This window comes from Toxorhynchites rutilus, chromosome 3 (assembly GCF_029784135.1).
Source record: "Toxorhynchites rutilus septentrionalis strain SRP chromosome 3, ASM2978413v1, whole genome shotgun sequence".
NCBI lineage: Eukaryota > Metazoa > Arthropoda > Insecta > Diptera > Culicidae > Toxorhynchites > Toxorhynchites rutilus.
This window is the reverse complement of record NC_073746.1, coordinates 214,171,247-214,195,638: the sequence shown is the minus strand read 5'-3', so window position 1 is coordinate 214,195,638 and position 24,392 is coordinate 214,171,247. Positions and strand designations below refer to the sequence as shown.

Here is a 24,392-nt window from a genome sequence, read left to right as displayed (position 1 = left end):
AACTGAGTATCTATTTATATAAAAATGGAGTGATGTCTGTCTGTCTGTCTGATTCTTATAGACTCGGAAACTACTGAACCGATCGACATGAAAATTGGTATGTAGGGGTTTTTGGGGCCGGGGAAGGTTTTCGTGATATTTTGAGACCCCTCCCCCTCTCTAAGGGGGGGCTGCCATACAAATGAAACACAAATTTCTGCATTACTCGGAAATTAACCAAGCAAACGAAACCAAAGTTGGCATGTGAAAGTTTTAGGGTGCAATAAATGTTTCTATGATGGTTAGACAGTCCTTCCCCCACTCAAAGGGGGGGCTGCCATACAAATGAAACACAAATTTCTGCATTACTCGAGAATTAATCAAGCAAATCAAACCAAATTTGGCATGTGGAGGTTTTAGGATGCAATAAATGTTTCTATGGTGTTAAGATACTCCTTCCCCCTCTCTTAGAGGGGGCTGCCGTACAAATGAAACACAAATTTTTGCATTACCCGAGAATTAATCAAGCAAATTAAACCAAATTAGGCATATGGAAACTTTAGGGTGCAATGAATGTTTCTATGGTGGTTAGATACCCCTCCCCCCCTCTCTTAGGGGTGGCTGCCATACAAATAAAACACAAATTTCTGCATTACTCGAGAATTAATCAAGTAAATGGGCGGGACGAAGTTTGCCGGGTTAGCTAGTTATAAATAAAAATGACGCAAGTAAAACCTTCGTTGGGAAGCAAGTGTTCCACTGGGAGCGTAAGTGCCATCCAAGAAGAAGATACGGCATGCTGTTATTTGAAATAAGTCGGGACCACGAACCGACTTCAAAAAATTATAAGAGGTTGTATCCAAGACATGACCGCATTGTTAACGTAGAGCTTCGCTGAAGTTTAATTCAAGTCACTTGTCTATTACTGCGAACATTATTTTATTTTAGAAATAACCATTCTGCCAGTTTGGTCGCCCTGAAATATTTTGTTTTATTGTAGAATCATTTCACGATAATTGTTTGATGATTCATTCTTGTCCTCGCAGAACAATACATGCTCGAGATAAGCGCAGCTATCATCCTTGGTGGAGAAAGTTTTGCTACTGGCAAGCGAAACCAAATCACATACAAGATTTCAGGACGACATTTCCTTTCTTCGTGACTAAATAAACGAAATAAACTCTTTCTGTTAATCTCAACTACTTCGAATTACCATTATGGTTAAGATTAGCGCAAATGTAATCCGAGTTGAAGAGAGTTTTGCAACTGGCACGCGGACCCAAATAAATTAATAACTTATAATTTTTTGGTGCGCAACCTTAACACCTGCTTCACCATAGCGTCAGTTCAATGCATTGATGCAATGTCAAAGGCACCAACGAAGCCTTTATGATGACAGAAAACAAACAATGTTAACTGCTTGAAAAAAGGCTGAATATTTGCCTCAGCAGAGATTCATTACTAATGCCCTAGCGCAAATGTTTCCCTCCCGCTATATATCCTCCTTGTTTATATTTATCATTACTGTTGCATAATTTGCAACACCAAACAGGTTATGAAGCATGTACAGGGTGGGCCATTTAAAGTGGAAGCATCTGGCAACCCCATAACTTTTGACAGAGATGTCAGATTAACAAATGTCATACCGCGTTGGAAGCGTCATTTCAGTACAATTTTAACCATGGAACAATACACACCTAAACAACGCGCCGAAATTGTTCAGCTGTACATTCAAAATAACTTCTCAATTGTGTTAACTAAACGTGCGTGGAAAAATAAAAATAAAGTTAAAACATCGCCTGGAGACAACACTATACGTCGATTATATGCCAAATTTATATCGTCTGGTAGTGTTGGTAATGCCAGTCATCTGTCCAGACAACGACCAAGACGTTTCGACGAGAATATTGATGCCGTTCGAGCCAGTGTTGCAGAGACTCCATCGACATCAGGTCGCCATCGTTCGCAAGAGTTAGGCATCTTTTTATTGCCATTTGTTCGTGAAAATGAATTGGACAATTACTGGTTCCAACAGGACGGCGCTACATGCCATACAGTGGCTGCCACGACCAAATTATTGCGCGAAATGTTCCCCGGAAGATTAATATCGAAAAACGGCGATTATGACTGGCCACCGAGATCACCTGATTTGACGCCTCCTGACTTTTTTTATGGGGATATTTAAAATCCAAGGTATACACTGGTAAACCAAGGACCCTGGCTGCGCTGAAAGACAATATCCGACAAGAAATTGCTGCCATATCGGCCGAAACATTGGGCAAAGTGATGGAAAATGCCGAAAAAAGGGCACATTTTGCGGTCAAGGCCAGAGGCGGTCATTTACGAGATATCATAATCAAAAAGTAGTTAGAACAAATCTCCTTGGACCAAAATAAATGAATTTCAAAAAAAAATTTTAAAATTCCACTTCTTTACTTTGCTATTGCAAAAACAAATCCTTCCACTTTAAATGGCCCACCCTGTACGTACGTACATAAATATCCATATATCGACGGCTTGAAGCAATTAAATGTACACACATTTATCTCCGTTTTGCGTTCTTTTCAACAGAAGTCCGTTTTGTTAGTATTGCTGGTCTAGATCAGCTTAGCTGTCATCCTTTGTGGAGAGAGTTTTCCTACCGTCATGCGAAACCAAATCAATGACTAAATTCCAGAACATTTATTTTCTTGGTGAGCTGACGATAGCCTAGCTTGATGATTCCCCACACAATTGTGTAGCTCAGAACCTTAATGCAATGGCGTCAGTTTGATGCAAAGATTCCGAAACAAAATCTTAGGGTATTTCGGATTCGTTTGTTATGTAAATCGTCAAAATCCGTTTGCGGCAAAAACAGTTACTAAGTTACTAATTTCCCTCTAATACTTTCTTCGTTTCGCTTCAACACTTTCTTTCAATGAAACGGAAGCCACCTTTTTCGTTTCCAAAATGGCATCGAAATACTATATACGTCTTCCGCTATTAATATCCTTTCATCCGATACCTATATCGCAAAGGTTTTCCGTCGTTGTTGGTCATTCTGAGCCAGTATTTGTAAACCGAAACTCAAAACAAATTTATATTCGTTTTCCGCTCGTCAGTTGTTTTTGTCCATTACCTATATTATTGAGGGTGTATATAGAAATGTGGAGTAATCGTCCGATTAATTTGAATAGTCGAATACCTGCAATCATAATCGAGTAATGTTATATCGAATAATGCATAATCAAAATACGAATACATCGAATAACTAGGGGCGAAAACAGTGATCAATAAAAACAAGAAACACAATTTCTTAAGTTAAGGGTAAGGTTATAATTTTTTCATCCATAAGAATAATGTGGATCATTTTCGTAATGCGGGCACGGAAATGGAATGGAAAGCCCACGAAAATCATTAATTGTTAGATTTTTCAACAAACTGAAATACTGAAAAAACATCCAAAAACTATTATTGGGCACATTGATGTTGATTTTCAAAATAATATTTGATGTAACTTTTCAAATTATGACACCATAATTCTTCTCATTATCGATGCCTGTACAACAAATACTCGCTTGATTAATCGAATACTTAAAGATAAAGTTATTCGAATTAATCGATTATTGTAAAATGCCCAACCGATTAATCCATAATCGAGTAAACGAAATATTTAGGCATCTCTAGGTATATGTCATTTCCGGCCAATTGAGAGTAGATTCCTTGCAAAAAAATCGAATATCGGTTCAGGACCACCATCTTTGGAGGTGTCGAAAAAGGAACTTCCGATTTGACCTCTAGTTTCCCCTTTCCAAGGACTCATGGACCACACCAACATAGTTTAAGAGTGTCAGTATTTATTTCAATGCCGAAGTCGCCAAAAAACGAGAGTTTTATGTGATGAATGGCCGTCGCAGTTCAAAGGGTCGAATCAGTTTATTTCGATTCTTCACCTTTTCTAATTTCATCAAACATAAAGATAGAGAAGAAGATAGTGTAATTTGCTTTCTTATAATCAAACTGTGTCGCATGTCCAAATAGGGAAACACAGTAAGTTAACATCCGTTGTCTGTCATATAAACTAGCGTCGATGATAACCGTTCCGTTTGACCGTTTGATCAAATACTGAGAAATTGTAGCAAAATTCTTATTTTCATAGAACATTTGCCGTAAGTGATATCCTTACATATACCGGTGTCTCGGAATAGATTCAGGAGAATGCAAACCTTGTACAGTTCTTTCGTTTTGATTTGTTTTCCAGCGAACGAAAAACAGTGTACAAATCGAGAAATAGGGGGTGTATGTAGATAGTAGATAGCATTGCCAGCTATCCTCACAATTCTATGTGTGACATGGAACACTCCAAGTGCGCATGACGATGACCAAAGTACGGGCCGATAATGTAATTATTTATACGCCGGTGAGCCAAACGAATAAAATGGCATTTTGGAGTTATTTCTATTATTGAACCGAGCTTTGTTGGTTTTATTTGTGTTGCTACAGTTAATATCCCGATATTTTTTGTGCCAAATGTGCGTTGACAAAAAAAAGGTTGCAACAAATTATTCAAGTGCAGTAAAATTACTCGCTGCAAGGTGTACAATGAGTTCGTATAAATTTAATGTTTAATCATTGAGTGTTTGAAAACCATTTTCGATCTGTTTCAAAGCTCAGATTTTCGAAAACAGCGTGACAAGAATGGAAAACAAAATCAGTGGATTTTGAAGAGTGAAGATTTTAGTAGCACAATTTATCTTTCATCCTGAAGAACCCGTCTGTATAACTAACATGCAATAGGCGAAATTATGCTATCGGCGTCATTCAAGATAGCATTGCGGTTAGTTCGTATCGTGCCGTTGGTCATAGAACATCCTAAGGATGACGTTTACTATCCCCGTGAATTTGGTTTATCGCTTTTGATTTCGGTAATCAATCAACTCTCCTCTTAATTATGATTTATAAGAAATTAATTAAAAATGTGTGAATTTTATTAAAAAGAATACATATCCAGTGAATTATTTTTTGTTGTAAAAGTGGCTGTAAACCGTCTGATGAATGTTTCAATTGAATGAAACAACCGTAAATAATTACAATCAAACAATAATGTAATATTGGTAAAAATTTTCAAACTTGTGTAAAAATCTGTTCCACAATGTGTTATGTGAAGTGATTGAATCAGATTTTTTCTAATTGAATTAGTGAAACTACATGCGTTGGCCTTGAACACTCGAGGCAGAATTGGAATATACGTCGACTGAACAACCGCTCAACCAGAATGAAACTTCCGGATTGGATAAAACGTGCCCCAAAATCAAATGTGGGTGTGAAGAGTATCAAGAAAACCCAAAGTAAGAGTGACTATCAATCTTCGCATCGCCATAGAAGAAAATCCAGTACAACTTCTATGAAAGGAAAGAAAAAGCGGAACTCATATGTGTCATCGTCTATAACAACCAAAAATTTCTATCCTGTGGAACACTTTTTGAAAACTAGTTCCGGTCTCAACGGTTACAGTTGTCAGCATACAAAAACGCTACCAGCTTATCATAAAGGGTACAGAAATCGTAACGACCTGTACTCATTGATAGCCCCTGATGGACGTCCATGTGAAAATGTTTTAGCCGCATCCGCAGACTTATCTAGACCAGTTGTGAACGTTATGGATTATGGACCCCACCGACACTTTGTACAGCGCGACTGTTTTCCCGCCGAATCCTCGAAAATGATGCAAAGACAGTTCACTGATAACCAGTGTTTCGGAATGAATGTGAATCCAACGGCAACGATGACGATAGACCGTAGATTTACACCCACTTCTAGAGCATTTGCTGATAATTATCTGACAACGCTGCCCAGGGCGAGCCAGATGCCTGTACCCTTGAATGAACACTTCAATACGCGTAAGCAAAACTGCCAACAAAGAATGTGCATGCCAGACAAAAGACATGTAATCAATCAGCCTTCAAACGGAGATGGAGATCAAAAGATGAAGGAAACAGCGATACCTGGCGCCCATTTTAATCAAAAACAAGCACAGATTATTCCAACCGCTGCTTCCGGCATATGTGTCAATAGAAATGATAGTTTCAGGCGATACAGGATTCCATCCCCAGCAGCAATCATTGGTATGATAAACGATAGATATATCAGCAGCAGAAAAAGACCCAAGGTATGTATTGCTGGTGAAGAGTAATTCCTCTTTATTCCGCGCGGCGATTGACGTGAGATGGATCAAGTCACTGCACTCCCGTGGGCGAATGGTGTCACTATAGTTCGCTACTAGGTGAGATTTGAAGTCGTGTCCTCATTTGTTATCGACTTGGGTGTCGAATAAGAGCTAATAAGTAAGGCGGCTTCCAGAATAAAGTGATAAACTTTGCTATATCACGTCACTCGCCGCGCGGAATAAAGGGGACTATTAAAAACTATAAAATTGATAAACAAAATTGGTTAGAAATATTATTTCCACCGAATACATTAGATTTTTATTGCAATCTTAAATGCCAAAATTTGAAAAACCCTTTGATAACTTGAAGTTACAGAACTGTTATCAAATCATTACATAATCAAATATTTTGAAAAAAAAGTTACAGGAGGCACACAAGATACGACTGCATAGTTGACGTAGGATTACGTTAGGCCATTTGTTGCGTATAGATTGTGGATATGTTTGAAACATTTTATCATGAAATTCTTTGATAATAATTTGGTGGCCCTGAAAAGGACTGTTCATGTTTGATTGTTGGGTGTCGTTTGTTCAGTCCATCGGTGGGACACTAGAGTGACGATAGCAGAATGATGGTGATCAGTAGTTGTTTTATCTTATCTCTTATCTCTTATGTTATCTTATATCGATAAAACATACCGAAGTGGGATCAGATTTTCTGAGAACCGCCCTCTGAGTATATATGGTGAATGAATAGTTTCTCCATGGCCATTTTCGCTTCAAATCAGTCGAACACGAAGCTAAATGCGTCAACATGAATTTCAATTGTACTAATAACACAATATTTTGTTTGGGTTACAACCCAAATCCCACCATCCATTTTCGAATTATGCACGAGCAAAAATTTTCGCGCATCAGAAAATCAAACATACAGGAGAACCTCGATTACCCGTTCAATAGTCTGGCAAGGTTCCAGCGTATAATGAAAATTGCGGAAAACGCAATAAAGGACTAAAAATGAGATGCAAAAAAAAAAAGATATTTCAGGATGAAAACTATGACCAAAACAAAAGAGCATGAGCCTACCACTCATTGACATATCCCAGGAAGGATTCTTCAAATCACACACGCTCGGATTGAAAAATGACAATCATTCTATTGCCATTAATCCTGATAAAACAACAGCTGGAGAACACGTGTATAAATTCAATGCGCAAGCGTTGCTTGAATCATTGCAGGCGACTGCACAGTGAAGCGATGAACACACACCGTTCACTGACGCTCTTCATTTTCATCTTCAAAGGCACTAACGTTCGCATTCTCAACGTAGTATTTCTTGCGTCATTTTTATACTTGTACTGTGCTTGAATCATTTTCAACATTATTGTTAATTTTGAATTAATATTTATGAATCTGTAGTTGGAGGGATAGAACAAATAAGAGAACATGTTCGAAAGATTTTTATGTGTTTGACAGGATTCGTGAACTGTGCCAACAATTCAAGGTCAATATACGCGAAGGTAGAGAGCGAACGACTGCGATTCCTACGACACGGAAGCGGCATGAGAAGGAAAACATTCATTCGCGAGGCGCTATCATGAGCAACACCGACACCGCCTTATTTATTGCCAGACCAAAACGAAATACGTTGTCATGACATTACAGCACGTGTGTTCAAACAAAAAATGTAGTTTTCAATGAGCTTCATTACAACATCACACGTATTCGGTTTCATGTGTTGCTGGATGTATTCGGTTGAATAACGAAAGCAAGGGGAATTGAATTTTTCGCGACGACATTAATCGGCAAATTGTTAACTGTTTCTACTATATTTTGTTCATGTTTTAAGCAAAAAAAATTGCTGGATAAATTTCCTGTGTAATGGTATACAACATAATATATTTCACAATAACGATTTTACGTACTATGCGTTTGAATTGCCTTAAAAAATCGTTACATGCCTCATTTTCAATTTGGTAGACTGACCCCACTATATATAAACCAAAGACGTAGTACTATCGGCCGTTCTTCGGAAAGATTCAATATTTCGACAAACGCACAGGGAGTTGATCTAGTAAACACCAATTAACAAACGCATTTAGTGTCTACTGCAGTTGGCGACAGTCATCAGGGTTCCTTACAATGAAATAGATTTTCAAGTAATTCTCGAAGAACATGAAATGGCTGTTTACAAGAATATGAGACACATCTTTAAAGAACAATACGAATAACAACACCGGGTAGTGAACGTTGCAGATATTGCTAATCCCATTTGACGATTTGACGATTGCTGATTTGAAATTGACTATCAGTTAAATATGATTTGAACCAGGGCTTGAAAATTTCGAAACTAAACGATGAAAATGACTTTTTTACTTCTTTCTTTCTCTTCAGTCAATTTCAATTTCGATTGTGTGCATTCACTACACAATCTGCAACATCGATTCTTCAATTTCGTTCTCGTTGGGTTTCTTTGAATTTGAAAGCAGACGCTTTCACTTGACAATTGAAAGTGTCCTTTTCATTATCATTTGAATGGGTTTATGTCACTTTCAGTTTCACATGTGAAAGGACGTTCACTGCTTTCAATTGAAAGTTTCATTCGATTTCATTTCTCCAAACTGGATTTTCCCGGACCGTTTTCAAAGAAAGCGTAATCAAAAGAGCCTTATGAGGGCATATCAGTCTTACGACCAGCGCCGACAACTAATTACGCCTGCTAGCATACTGCACATTCTTTCACATTGTCATCTTAATTAGTTTCAGTGAATATGGTTCGAAATCCAACGAAATTTTCATTCAAAATAAGATATTTCATTCGATATAAAAATCTTTCATTTTCATTTGACGATTTCTACCAAATCTTAATGATTTGCTGCGCCAATTTTCTCAATTCGTTGAAGCAGGTAACAGACAAGGCTTGGATAACGAATTCAGGCTTCTCAAGAAAAATGGGGCAAAAATCGAGTGACTCAGATACAACTTAGTCCCAGATATTGGATGCGTGTGTTGAGTGAATATTTTCGCTTAACAATGCTAACAAAACAAATTCGATTTCCGGTATCCACTGGTATCCACAATTATAGAACTATATATATCGGTTCAAGAAAAAGCTTCAAGGATGAAATTGACGAAAAATTCGAAGGCAAAGTTCAACAAAACCATGTATAAACATCATACGATTCAGAGGATTATGAGAAAACCTTTTCATGATTTATTTAGTTGTATTGATACGACTTTAACAACCCATAGATAAGAAAAATAAATTCTAAATGAAAATAAATCTTTATTTTCATTTTTTTCTTTAATACATTTACAGATACAGTTATTTTCTTGCTAAAAAACAGATTTACAGTTTTTTTCAGAAAATTTTACAAAATTAAATGTGGCAATCCAGATCGGATGTACCAGAATCAGATTGATGTCGGTGTAAACACTATCCGCTGAGGACAGAAATCATGTTGAGATGTGCAAAAATAGGTTGATGATTATCTCGAATTGCTTATGCTTAGATCCCGGAGATAACGAGGTTATACGACGATAGTTTGATGTGTCCACTTTACTGCCTTTTTCCTTCCTTGTTTGTATTAGAGAGGCTTTCAACATTGCAGTTCATTCGGCTCTATACGGTTTTTGAAAATTGCCTGCATATAAGACATTTTTCAAGTGCACGAAAATTGCTGATATTGGAGAGAGAGAGAGAGAGAGAGAGAGAGAAAGAGAGAAAGAGAGAAAGAGAGAAAGAGAGAAAGAGAGTCAGCATCTATCATCGATTTGAGCCACTTCCAGTTATTAATTTGTGTATATCAAATTAAGTGTTCTGTCTAAGAGATGACCTACATTGCGCTGTCTGGAGATAGTTCATGTTGTACATTCAAGTACCCGTCGTCCCTATTTTCGCCGACGTTGTATGTGAGCAGCTGAATAAACGGGTGTAATACTCACGAGTCTCGTAGCCTCTGCCACAGAATACAACCAGTCACTGAAAGCACTCAGGGTTACACGAGTATTCCATGGTCCAGTTGAGTTTTGTCATCGGTGATAAATGATCGACTAACAGCGACACGCTAAAAAGATAATCGTAGAGTTCGCAAGCGGTTATCGCCATGTTTCGGACTCCTATTGCAATGTCGATTCCTAGATTGTCCACCTTCAGGGCTGGCAGAGCCTTCCGAATGAGAGGATCGATCACGACCTTTGGAAGTCCGAAACGCATTTTGAGGGTGTCGAAAACATTGTTCACGTTCTGCATAAATGCAAGCACTTCTGCAATCTACCACAGTGTACCCACATATCTTGGTGATACTCTCAAAAGTGGCAAGAAATAGCGATGACTTTTCGGGGTCTCCGTCAAAGTTGGGTATTTGCAGGAGGAACTTGAAGAAGACGTAAAAAACGCCTGAGCGTGAAAAACAGCTCGAAGCAAAATGGCATTCTGCGGCGAACAAAGTCTACGAATTCGCTGTTCAAAATTTTCCAGCATTGCTTCTCTTGCTTGAAAGGCATTTAAGAAATGAAAAACGAGCGTCAACATAAAAATGAAGGAATCGTTTTACATGCAAACACCTACAAAATTAGGGGTGTACCGGTTTTTTTTAAATGTACACTCAAATAAATGATGTGAAATTTGACCATATTTGAAAGTTGACCAAATTTTAATCGTTTCACCCTTTAATAATAAATAACAATTAGAAATGAATGTGACCTTGTTTCTGCTTTTTTTAAGTATACCAACACAATTGAATATCTATCGTCATCGTATAAGATGTAGTGAGAAAATCAAATTTTTTGCACAAAATTAAGGGCTTTGTTAGTTAGTAGTAAGAATGATCGTCAAACAGGCTCTGTTTGATCACGACAAAATGGCCTAATTCAGTGTGGAATTGCTCAATAGGTACTTATCAATATATGCGAATCATTTGCGTTCGAGATGCTGCCTGATCACTACGATGTAGAATATCTCGAAATCTCGTCAGATATCACAAATGCTTCACTTAGGTAAATAATATGTTTTTCCATTTCTCATTAGCCACATATATTTATAATATTGCAAAAGCAATGCTAATTTGTGTTTCTCTCTCTATTTCTTTTCGAAGTTTCTGTTCCACCAACCTTCTTTGAGTTGGTTTGCTGTGTTTGTGTTTGATTCCAAACATAGGCGCAAAGGGAGATTTCTTTCCTATCTCTTTTTTAGTGTATATGCACGCGATTATTGCAAGCATCACTTCACCCCACACATTGTGAAGGTCGCTCACAGCACTCAAAACAACATGCGTACCGAAAGCTTTCCGAAACGTTCACTACCACATGTCAGCGCTTGAGGCAGCAACGCAACATAAAGTTGCATGACAACTTTTTAACTGGTCTAAAATGTGCAGTTGCTTTGCGGCATGTGTTTTCCATTCGTCGGTAGATGATTGTAGCGAACGCCAAGCCGTGACGTACATTGATTGAATAATACAAATAATCTTAATTAAGAGGGGAAGGAGTGACAAACTATGTGTATAGCTGGGAGTGGATACTTTATGGGACACTCACACACTTTCGAGTGTGTTGTTTTTGTTCAACCATTTGAGCACGATGTGTTCACTGTGTAATGACCGAATCATAAGGTGTAGAGGAGAACCTAGAGCCATGATTCATGTTTTCCCATCGTGGCATTGGGACTTGCATACTTGCGCTGAACTTGCGTCTTTGTGTTAGTTTTATCCTAAGCCGGTCCAGGGATATGTTTTGTCTTCTTTTTCAATCTCCTCGGCTCTGCATTCATTCGACGATTAGACGATCGCGATGTATTTGAATTTTCGATTCATTTTTATGGTGAGGCTTATTTGCGGTAGCCTCCTAAAGCAGTTGTGCTGCGATAATCGTTAAAGTAGCCTTTTGAAAGTGATCGGCTCTGCAACCATGCAGGTTCATTTCAGGAACAGATTTATTTTTCATATATTTACATTTCATTTCGTATATGCAACGCCAAAATGACATGGACTTCATCTGATATCCATGTCATTTTGTCTATTCAGGATCTATTCGCTCCTCGCTGTCTTCGCATTTAATTATTTGCGTTTGATAGATAGTTTATGGATAATATTTTTAGCTTTCTTTTCTTTTTAGCTAGAATTCCAAAAAAAAGTTAATTGACTATTCAAAATGCTTAATATTAATATGAAAAACATATTCTTAAATTGAAGCCTGATTGATATACAATTAAATTTTGTTGTGTCGTCTAAAAATAAATAGAAGTGTTATTTTGCTATCCGTGTTGTGTTTAGAGCCAAAACTAACATTCATTCCATTTGGTGTTGGACTGTGTATGTGAGGGTTACATAAATGACTAACGTCGAATATTTTTACCTGTTCGAAGATCGTAATTTAGAATACAAAAAAAAACTCCATTCATCCGTCTCTCCACCGATTCGCCGTCATCATTCCATCCCAGTCATAGTCGTCGTCATCGTCGTTAGCTGCAGAAAGCAAATCAGAGATGGCAAAGAGCGCAACAACGGACAAGACATAAGTCAGGCGAATGAGAAGTAATGTTTAAGTTTGTAGATTTCTCGTTTCTTCCTGTGGACTTGCCTGTTGGGTTTGAATTGGGCTTTCTTACAAACACGTCGCTCTTCGCGCGCGCACGATCCTAACTTCCTCCAGCCGCCACAACGTCATCGTTGTCGTCGAAGCAGCCGTTTCGGCTTAACTTTCATTCGCTATCCGAGCCACAACTTGTTTCTGGGCGTCCATTTTATTTCATACTGTTGAGTCGTGCGCGTTGAATCGTTGAGATTTGCTGCTGGTGCCTGGCTGCTGCGTCAAATTCAGCCGAATCAGAACACATTCTCCGAGATCTGTAGTTTTAAACATTATTGCATAGATAATCTACAGATATTTTTAAAACCACCATCAAAATCTGTGTTAATATTTCGCAACAAGTGCATTTAACCGATATCAATGTGAGTAAACGGCGGAGAAACCTGAATCGTAGGTGTGGAATTTTGCCCTTATGCGCTGCGAAACTAGTTTTTTTTCTCCACTGAACATTCGAAATCCAACATTCCAACGTTGTTCGAATGACCGACCAAACGCTTCCTTTGAAAGGCCTTCGAGATAGTGTTGTTGCGTGTAGCAGTGTGTATGGAGTGTGCTCGAACAACAATCATAAATTCCGTGTTCGATTTCGCAGAATGTGAAGAAATTTAATCGTAAGTTTTCGTTTTGCACGGCTACAATTTGCCTGCCTTTGCGTCGTTGTGTGAGTGTATGTTTGCTTAGTTTTATGTGCTTCGGAACGGAGAAAAGAGAGAAGAAATATGTTGTGCTGAAGTATGAATTACCAATTCAAGGTTTTGGAAACGCTGGTGCTGTGGTCATCGTGATGTGGAGTTGAAATATTTTGGAATTTAAATCCGTTCCGCATAGCCATACTAGTGACAGACGAAAAAAAAGCTGCGTAGCTTCACAAACACATCGGATATCTGACACCAGCATAACAGCAATCCATGAAATAGCCCATATCATATCCAAATGTCAGATGCGAGTGTAGTCAAACCAGTATTGATCAACAGTATAGAAATGTGTGCATTCAGATTTGAAACCTGAAAATCGAGATAACGACGCATTGAGTGTATAAATTGGTGGTGAAGCTTGGATTTCGTGTAATTTCAATGCTTGTGCAAATGCTGTGATTCGAACCCCACCCCTCTATGTGGAAACAGAAAAATCGGTTACTATAGGGGAATTCGAAATGATCTGAATGGTGTCATGTTACATGCAATTGAATGGATATCTGGATAAAATAGTATTTCTAATGAACCAACATGGACATGATCGGAGCCACCAATGGATCGCAACTACCCAATAACCATTTCCAAAACGATAGTCAGGTAGAGTCAAATTGATTATTTTTTTCATATTTCCATCCAAAGCATAGTAATATAACACTTAAAACCACCTAACCGATATTATTGTTTGTATTTTTTATGACCGCGTATTTTTTCACATTAGTTAGAACATGCAGAACTGCACTGCGCGCCATTCTCCCCCATACACGCAAACGACTCAGAAGAATGTGACCTTAAGAAAGCAAAGGCATAAAACCAGTTTTCGTGAAGTCAGTCTTTATTAATAAGCAGCTGCAGTTTTTATTTTTTTTAAACTATCCGCGATGCCGTAATGAAAACAACGAGTGGCTCTCTCAGTCTCGAAGTCGCATATTTCACTCTTGATAAGTCTTCAACCTAATTCGGATGTGGTAGAAATGCAGTTTTGTTTGTAATAAATTAATTTTTAAATGGCTCAGCAATATCAAGCAATATTGTGCTCCCTTGGCCGAGTGGTTAGCGTCATAACTAACATGCCGGGTGTTCGGGTTCGATTCCCGTTCTGGTCGGTGGAATTTTTCGTCAAAGAAATTTCCTCCGACTTGCACTGTGATCACGCGTATTCTAGAGCTTGCCACTCAGAATGCATTCAAGGCGTGTTATTTGGCATAGAAATCTCAACTAAGTACTAATAAAAATGACGCAAATAATACTACGTTGAGACGGCGAAGTTCCTCTAGGAACGTTAGTGCCATTGAAGAAGAAGAAGCAATATCAAGCATCAATGAACCGTGTTTGAGGATAGGAAAAAGCCTCTGAGTTAAGATTGGGCGATCCTTTCCGATTTTTTGGATCGATTCTCCGAAAAATCGCAAAAATCGATCTTTTCTTTTCGATCTTTCCGATCTTTTTATCGTAGAATTTTTTTTGTGAATTTGTTTTTCAGTGAACATTGATTTAAATCTCACCAAATATCAGCTGACAAATTTCATAAACATCCCTTTCAATGTTGTCAAATTAGTGGTCGTAAATTTTGGAGACGCACTTTTTGAGCTTGATAACTACAAAACAAGTGGTCAATAATTATACACTGCGTTTCATAACTATAGAATCACTCCATTTTTCTGAGTTTTCAGAGTATGAAGTTGTAAGAAGTTTGTTGAATTGAAGTATATTGTGTAGGATATAATAACTATCTTTATTTATAAGACTGGCCATTTGAACTTTATTGTTGTGTCTAGGCGCGGGACATTCAAAAAACTAAAATCATGTGTTTTGTCAGTGTTTACGTCAATTTCCCGTGAATTACAAAAAGTTTCTAATTCGTAAGTCATCTTAAGTTCTCAATCAGTTCAAATAACACATTCGGAGTGGTGCGCCATATTGTAGCGTGTATCTCGTTCTATGCAAAGAATACTGCATGTTTAAGCTCTTCAAATCTCTCATACTGCTCGTAAGCTGCATCTACTATTCCTACGATCGCTCCTCATTAGAGATGGGCAAACCGTTCATGAACTGATCAAAAGAACTAGTTCAACTAGTTCACTAGCGGAGATTTAAACAGTCTTGTTAAACAGTAAAATTCGCGTCGCTAATATGAAATATGTTTTGAATTATATCATATTGTGCTCGAAAACTTTGAGATGGACGTTCGCGATTTGGGTACAGTTTTGCCATAGCATTTATTGCAATACATCGTAAGCAAAGCAGTACAACGCTAGTTTGTGCTGAATATAATGAATAACGACTCAAACAAAATCAAAATATCAAAATCAAAATTTGATTCTCTATTGTGCTAAGTTATTTCTAACGAATATCGGATGAATATTGATTAAAACGGCATTTTATGAATGAACAGTCCTACATAACATCACACGCTTTTTATACTTACTTTGACATATCCCTTCACTGTACAAAATAGTGAGTGAACTGCTCAAAAGAACTAGTTCACTTAACTGAACGGTTGGCCACTGAACGATTCATTAAAGTGAACTGTTTTGTCCACCTCTTCTCCTCATAAGTTCCTGAAAGGGGTTTGATTTGGTAAACAAGCTGACCAGTCCAGAATCTGAAGCCCCTATTCATTAAATCATGCCATGACTTTCCGGATTTTATGAATTGATGCCACATTACCCAATTATCACAGTGTTTTTGATGCAAAAACAGAAGTATCTTCCTCAAGATGATGTGAAATTGACGTTAATTTTGCAAAGAAGTGTGAGTTTTTTATACTGATTATATAGTTATGAAACACTGTAATTTTCGTTTCTTGATTGTTCCGCGTGTAAACAACATTAAAGTTCCAATGGTCAGTCTCATAAATAAATATAATTTATTTAATTACATAATCATATTACGGTGAAAAATGAATGCCCTGGAAAATTAAATGTTTGTGGGCTTTAATTTTGTTCGTGACCTTCATGCTGAGAATAAAAAAATGCCTTTAATGTTTGAATAGAATTGTGAAACACTTTTATATTTTTTTTTTTTTTTTTTATATCTGTATTATAGTGACTTTCAACACTTTTGGCTGGTTCGTCACATTTTACTTCCAATTTTGGAAGAATGTTGGGAGTGAGAATTGAACTCGTGATCTTCAGCGTGAGAGGTATGGATGTTACCACTACGCCAGATCGGCTCCACACACTTTTATATGAAACAAGTAATAAATTCAGCAAAGATCGAATATTTGGTACCGATTTAATCAGTGAATCGATCCCTACGCCATTTAGAAAATCGATCATTTTCTAAAAACCGCCCAATCCTGCTCTGAGTGGAACCATGCTTATGTTCTTTTAATAAAGACAAAAATGCATAGAATTTATGATAAAGCATTCCACTCTACAAGGTAGAAAGGCAACTGTGAATAAATTGATGTCCCAAAGGATTCAAATACAATCTAAGTAGTACTTTTGTCTGGGATTTGAGCAGAATGTCCAACAAACCATATTCGTTGGAAGGTGGTTTCGCCGTATAGATACGTCAGTCTGGAAATCATGACCCTTCCTGATTCAGTCCTCCTGCGAAAAGTACGAACAGTGCTTGTGTATTTCAGCGTTTCTTCCTGGGGAACACAAAAACCGTGACACTCGAACAGTTCTCTAACTAAAGTTCGAGTCATTTAACATCTGGATATCCACTGATTATTTTTGCAGCGCTTCTAGTAATTGGGCCGAGAATGTTTTGACAGCAGTTAGATGATTTTCAAACGTTCTCTCTTTCAGTGCTGAAAAGTTTCATTTTGTTTCGAAGAAGTAATACTGAATGGAAGCTGAAACCGGAAATTAATTTTCGATATCCACTTCGAAAAATCTCGAAGTCGTTGAAATATGGCTAAATATGGCTAATATGGCAGCGCTCTCAAACATTTTTTGTGCGCTGCATTCTATCGATCGGCATGATCATAGCAAGCGTCGTAGTGGAACTAAGGATCAGAAGCTGCATGGTGGAGACAAATCCGTTTATTATTGCGTCCAGATATGGTATGACTCGAGCTTTATTTAACGGCTGAATATTAACGTTTTTAGAGTCATGGCTTAGATACCAAACGATCAATCTATTACGCCTCCCATAGAAACCATCGTCCCTATTGGACAAAAAAACGATTTTCATTTTTTTGCCAGGAGAAATCATTTATCGTAGACATGCGATAATCATTTGGTACCATGTTTGAACTCTAAGGTCGATACATAGGAACCTCCATCTAAGTTCTCGGGACCTCCGGCGAGTGACTATCGATATGTGGTGCTTGATGTTATTCTGATAGAACGCAAATTTTTTTTCCAAAGATTGGACACATAAAAATCCGGTCACATTAAAAGCACCAAAAATGATTTATGTTTTCAAAATTTCACTGAATCAGTAAGTATGAACAGAATAAGTTCGTTTGTTTACATCAGGGACTCTCTAACTATTTTGGGCAAGAGATCCCTTTTCCAGAATGAAGTGATACCATCGACCCCCATAGCAAAATTTATTCAAAAATGTCATACAAAATACTTATCAATTCAAAAACTTGATATCATTTTCTCATCAATAAATAGATATAAAATTCAGACAATATCAAGTGTAATTAATAATTAATAATAAAAATTTCAACAATAATACTTTCCATTAAAGTATTAGTCATTTTTATAACGAGTTGGTTCATGTAACATAACTTATACAGTATCTGCGAGAATCCCTGGGTTACATCATGGCTTCATCGAAGCAAGCGCGTCACGATTTAATTCTGCACGCTTGAAACGAAAATTTCTGTCTATCCGCTCAAGAGCTAAACTTTTGAAATTTGCGAAATCCACGGATGGTCTGAAACAGATCGTGGAAAGTTAGGAAATCGTTCGGAAACCCAGGAATGATAGACCACAGCGAAGCCAACTTATCACTAAATACATGCGCTGGCACCCTAATGTATATATATATATATATATATATATATATATATATATATATATATATATATATATATATATATATATATATATATATATATATATATACTAGCTAACCCGGCAAACTTCGTCCCGCCCATTTACTTGATTAATTCTCGAGTAATGCAGAAATTTGTGTTTTATTTGTATGGCAGCCACCCCTAAGAGAGGGGGGAGGGGTATCTAACCACCATAGAAACATTCATTGCACCCTAAAGTTTCCATATGCCTAATTTCGTTTAATTTGCTTGATTAATTCTCGGGTAATGCAAAAATTTGTGTTTCATTTGTACGGCAGCCCCCTCTAAGAGAGGGGGAAGGAGTATCTTAACACCATAGAAACATTTATTGCATCCTAAAACCTCCACATGCCAAATTTGGTTTCATTTGCTTGATTAATTTTCGAGTAATGCAGAAATTTGTGTTTCATTTGTATGGCAGCCCCCCCTTTGAGTGGGGGAAGGACTATCTAACCATCATAGAAACATTTATTGCACCCTAAAACTTTCACATGCCAACTTTGGTTTCGTTTGATTGATTAATTTCCGAGTAATGCAAAAAATTGTGTTTCATTTGTATGGCAGCCCCCTCTAAGAGAGGGGGAAGGAGTATCTTATCACCATAGAAACATTTATTGCATCCTGAAACCTCCACATGCCAAATTTGGTTTCATTTGCTTGATTGATTCTCGAGTAATGCAGAAATTTGTGTTTCATTTGTATGGCAGCCCCCCCTTTGAGTGGGGGAAGGACTATCTAACCATCATAGAAACATTTATTGCACCCTAAAACTTTCACATGCCAACTTTGGTTTCGTTTGATTGATTAATTTCCGAGTAATGCAAAAAATTGTGTTTCATTTGTATGGCAGCCCCCTCTAAGAGAGGGGGAAGGAGTATCTTATCACCATAGAAACATTTATTGCATCCTGAAACCTCCACATGCCAAATTTGGTTTCATTTGCTTGATTGATTCTCGAGTAATGCAAAAATTTGTGTTTCATTTGTACGGCAGCCCCCTCTAAGAGAGGGGGAAGGAGTATCTTAACACCATAGAAACATTTATTGCATCCTAAAACCTCCACATGCCAAATTTGGTTTCATTTGCTTGATTAATTTTCGAGTAATGCAGAAATTTGTGTTTCATTTGTATGGCAGCCCCCCCTTTGAGTGGGGGAAGGACTATCTAACCATCATAGAAACATTTATTGCACCCTAAAACTTTCACATGCCAACTTTGGTTTCGTTTGATTGATTAATTTCCGAGTAATGCAAAAAATTGTGTTTCATTTGTATGGCAGCCCCCTCTAAGAGAGGGGGAAGGAGTATCTTATCACCATAGAAACATTTATTGCATCCTGAAACCTCCACATGCCAACTTTGGTTTCGTTTGCTTGGTTAATTTCCGAGTAATGCAGAAATTTGTGTTTCATTTGTATGACAGCCCCCCCTTAGAGAGGGGGGAGGGGTCTCAAAATATCACGAAAACCTTCCCCGGCCCCAAAAACCCCTACATACCAATTTTCATGTCGATCGGTTCAGTAGTTTCCGAGTCTATAAGAATCAGACAGACAGACAGACATCACTCCATTTTGATATATATAGATAGATAGATAGATAGATGATATATATATATATATATATATATTTGGGGCCGGGGAAGGTTTTCGTGATATTTTGAGACCCCTCCCCCCTCTCTAAGGGGGGGCTGTCATACAAATGAAACACAAATTTCTGCATTACTCGGAAATTAACCAAGCAAACGAAACCAAAGTTGGCATGTGAAAGTTTTAGGGTGCAATAAATGTTTCTATGATGGTTAGACAGTCCTTCCCCCACTCAAAGGGGGGGCTGCCATACAAATGAAACACAAATTTCTGCATTACTCGAGAATCAATCAAGCAAATGAAACCAAATTTGGCATGTGGAGGTTTCAGGATGCAATAAATGTTTCTATGGTGATAAGATACTCCTTCCCCCTCTCTTAGAGGGGGCTGCCATACAAATGAAACACAATTTTTTGCATTACTCGGAAATTAATCAATCAAACGAAACCAAAGTTGGCATGTGAAAGTTTTAGGGTGCAATAAATGTTTCTATGATGGTTAGACAGTCCTTCCCCCACTCAAAGGGGGGGCTGCCATACAAATGAAACACAAATTTCTGCATTACTCGAAAATTAATCAAGCAAATGAAACCAAATTTGGCATGTGGAGGTTTTAGGATGCAATAAATGTTTCTATGGTGTTAAGATACTCCTTCCCCCTCTCTTAGAGGGGGCTGCCGTACAAATGAAACACAAATTTTTGCATTACTCGGAAATTAATCAATCAAACGAAACCAAAGTTGGCATGTGAAAGTTTTAGGGTGCAATAAATGTTTCTATGATGGTTAGACAGTCCTTCCCCCACTCAAAGGGGGGGCTGCCATACAAATGACATCACACGCTTTTTATACTTACTTTGACATATCCCTTCACTGTACAAAATAGTGAGTGAACTGCTCAAAAGAACTAGTTCACTTAACTGAACGGTTGGCCACTGAACGATTCATTAAAGTGAACTGTTTTGTCCACCTCTTCTCCTCATAAGTTCCTGAAAGGGGTTTGATTTGGTAAACAAGCTGACCAGTCCAGAATCTGAAGCCCCTATTCATTAAATCATGCCATGACTTTCCGGATTTTATGAATTGATGCCACATTACCCAATTATCACAGTGTTTTTGATGCAAAAACAGAAGTATCTTCCTCAAGATGATGTGAAATTGACGTTAATTTTGCAAAGGAGTGTGAGTTTTTTATACTGATTATATAGTTATGAAACACTGTAATTTTCGTTTCTTGATTGTTCCGCGTGTAAACAACATTAAAGTTCCAATGGTCAGTCTCATAAATAAATATAATTTATTTAATTACATAATCATATTACGGTGAAAAATGAATGCCCTGGAAAATTAAATGTTTGTGGGCTTTAATTTTGTTCGTGACCTTCATGCTGAGAATAAAAAAATGCCTTTAATGTTTGAATAGAATTGTGAAACACTTTTATATTTTTTTTTTTTTTTTTTTTTATATCTGTATTATAGTGACTTTCAACACTTTTGGCTGGTTCGTCACATTTTACTTCCAATTTTGGAAGAATGTTGGGAGTGAGAATTGAACTCGTGATCTTCAGCGTGAGAGGTATGGATGTTACCACTACGCCAGATCGGCTCCACACACTTTTATATGAAACAAGTAATAAATTCAGCAAAGATCGAATATTTGGTACCGATTTAATCAGTGAATCGATCCCTACGCCATTTAGAAAATCGATCATTTTCTAAAAACCGCCCAATCCTGCTCTGAGTGGAACCATGCTCATGTTCTTTTAATAAAGACAAAAATGCATAGAATTTATGATAAAGCATTCCACTCTACAAGGTAGAAAGGCAACTGTGAATAAATTGATGTCCCAAAGGATTCAAATACAATCTAAGTAGTACTTTTGTCTGGGATTTGAGCAGAATGTCCAACAAACCATATTCGTTGGAAGGTGGTTTCGCCGTATAGATACGTCAGTCTGGAAATCATGACCCTTCCTGATTCAGTCCTCCTGCGAAAAGTACGAACAGTGCTTGTGTATTTCAGCGTTTCTTCCTGGGGAACACAAAAACCGTGACACTCGAACAGTTCTCTAACTAAAGTTCGAGTCATTTAACATCTGGATATCCACTGATTATTTTTGCAGCGCTTCTAGTAATTGGGCCGAGAATGTTTTGACAGCAGTTAGATGATTTTCAAACGTTCTCTCTTTCAGTGCTGAAAAGTTTCATTTTGTTTCGAAGAAGTAATACTGAATGGAAGCTGAAACCGGAAATTAATTTTCGATATCCACTTCGAAAAATCTCGAAGTCGTTGAAATATGGCTAAATATGGCTAATATGGCAGCGCTCTCAAACATTTTTTGTGCGCTGCATTCTATCGATCGGCATGATCATAGCAAGCGTCGTAGTGGAACTAAGGATCAGAAGCTGCATGGTGGAGACAAATCCGTTTATTATTGCGTCCAGATATGGCATGACTCGAGCTTTATTTAACGGCTGAATATTAACGTTTTTAGAGTCATGGCTTAGATACCAAACGATCAATCTATTACGCCTCCCATAGAAACCATCGTCCCTATTGGACAAAAAAACGATTTTCATTTTTTTGCCAGGAGAAATCATTTATCGTAGACATGCGATAATCATTTGGTACCATGTTTGAACTCTAAGGTCGATACATAGGAACCTCCATCTAAGTTCTCGGGACCTCCGGCGAGTGACTATCGATATGTGGTGCTTGATGTTATTCTGATAGAACGCAAATTTTTTTTCCAAAGATTGGACACATAAAAATCCGGTCACATTAAAAGCACCAAAAATGATTTATGTTTTCAAAATTTCACTGAATCAGTAAGTATGAACAGAATAAGTTCGTTTGTTTACATCAGGGACTCTCTAACTATTTTGGGCAAGAGATCCCTTTTCCAGAATGAAGTGATACCATCGACCCCCATAGCAAAATTTATTCAAAAATGTCATACAAAATACTTATCAATTCAAAAACTTGATATCATTTTCTCATCAATAAATAGATATAAAATTCAGACAATATCAAGTGTAATTAATAATTAATAATAAAAATTTCAACAATAATACTTTCCATTAAAGTATTAGTCATTTTTATAACGAGTTGGTTCATGTAACATAACTTATACAGTATCTGCGAGAATCCCTGGGTTACATCATGGCTTCATCGAAGCAAGCGCGTCACGATTTAATTCTGCACGCTTGAAACGAAAATTTCTGTCTATCCGCTCAAGAGCTAAACTTTTGAAATTTGCGAAATCCACGGATGGTCTGAAACAGATCGTGGAAAGTTAGGAAATCGTTCGGAAACCCAGGAATGATAGACCAGCGAAGCCAACTTATCACTAAATACATGTGCTGGCACCCTAATGTATATATATATATATATATATATATATATATATATATATATATATATATACTAGCTAACCCGGCAAACTTCGTCCCGCCCATTTACTTGATTAATTCTCGAGTAATGCAGAAATTTGTGTTTTATTTGTATGGCAGCCACCCCTAAGAGAGGGGGGAGGGGTATCTAACCACCATAGAAACATTCATTGCACCCTAAAGTTTCCATATGCCTAATTTCGTTTAATTTGCTTGATTAATTCTCGGGTAATGCAAAAATTTGTGTTTCATTTGTACGGCAGCCCCCTCTAAGAGAGGGGGAAGGAGTATCTTAACACCATAGAAACATTTATTGCATCCTAAAACCTCCACATGCCAAATTTGGTTTCATTTGCTTGATTAATTTTCGAGTAATGCAGAAATTTGTGTTTCATTTGTATGGCAGCCCCCCCTTTGAGTGGGGGAAGGACTGTCTAACCATCATAGAAACATTTATTGCACCCTAAAACTTTCACATGCCAACTTTGGTTTCGTTTGATTGATTAATTTCCGAGTAATGCAAAAAATTGTGTTTCATTTGTATGGCAGCCCCCTCTAAGAGAGGGGGAAGGAGTATCTTATCACCATAGAAACATTTATTGCATCCTGAAACCTCCACATGCCAAATTTGGTTTCATTTGCTTGATTGATTCTCGAGTAATGCAGAAATTTGTGTTTCATTTGTATGGCAGCCCCCCCTTTGAGTGGGGGAAGGACTGTCTAACCATCATAGAAACATTTATTGCACCCTAAAACTTTCACATGCCAACTTTGGTTTCGTTTGCTTGGTTAATTTCCGAGTAATGCAGAAATTTGTGTTTCATTTGTATGACAGCCCCCCCTTAGAGAGGGGGGAGGGGTCTCAAAATATCACGAAAACCTTCCCCGGCCCCAAAAACCCCTACATACCAATTTTCATGTCGATCGGTTCAGTAGTTTCCGAGTCTATAAGAATCAGACAGACAGACAGACATCACTCCATTTTGATATATATAGATAGATAGATAGATAGATGATATATATAT

At 37.6% G+C, this 24,392-nt stretch overlaps 1 protein-coding gene across 14 annotated transcripts in view; it reads left to right on the top strand.

Annotated features, from left to right (window-relative positions):
• Positions 1–24,392, top strand: part of LOC129776724 (tight junction protein ZO-2) — a 139,953-nt gene that overhangs the window by 50,345 nt on the left and 65,216 nt on the right. Inside the window, exons 1-2 of one of the 14 annotated variants that reach the window (XM_055782530.1) lie at positions 4,458–4,564; positions 5,158–6,127. The exons of 11 other annotated variants lie outside the window; for them this stretch is intronic. In XM_055782530.1, coding sequence (XP_055638505.1) covers positions 5,234–6,127 — 894 coding nt within the window. In that variant the 5' untranslated portion in view covers positions 4,458–4,564; positions 5,158–5,233. Of the gene's footprint in view, positions 1–4,457; positions 4,884–5,157; positions 6,128–12,700; positions 14,005–24,392 lie in introns of those variants that run through there. 2 more of the 14 variants (XM_055782529.1, XM_055782537.1) reach the window with 2 other exon arrangements.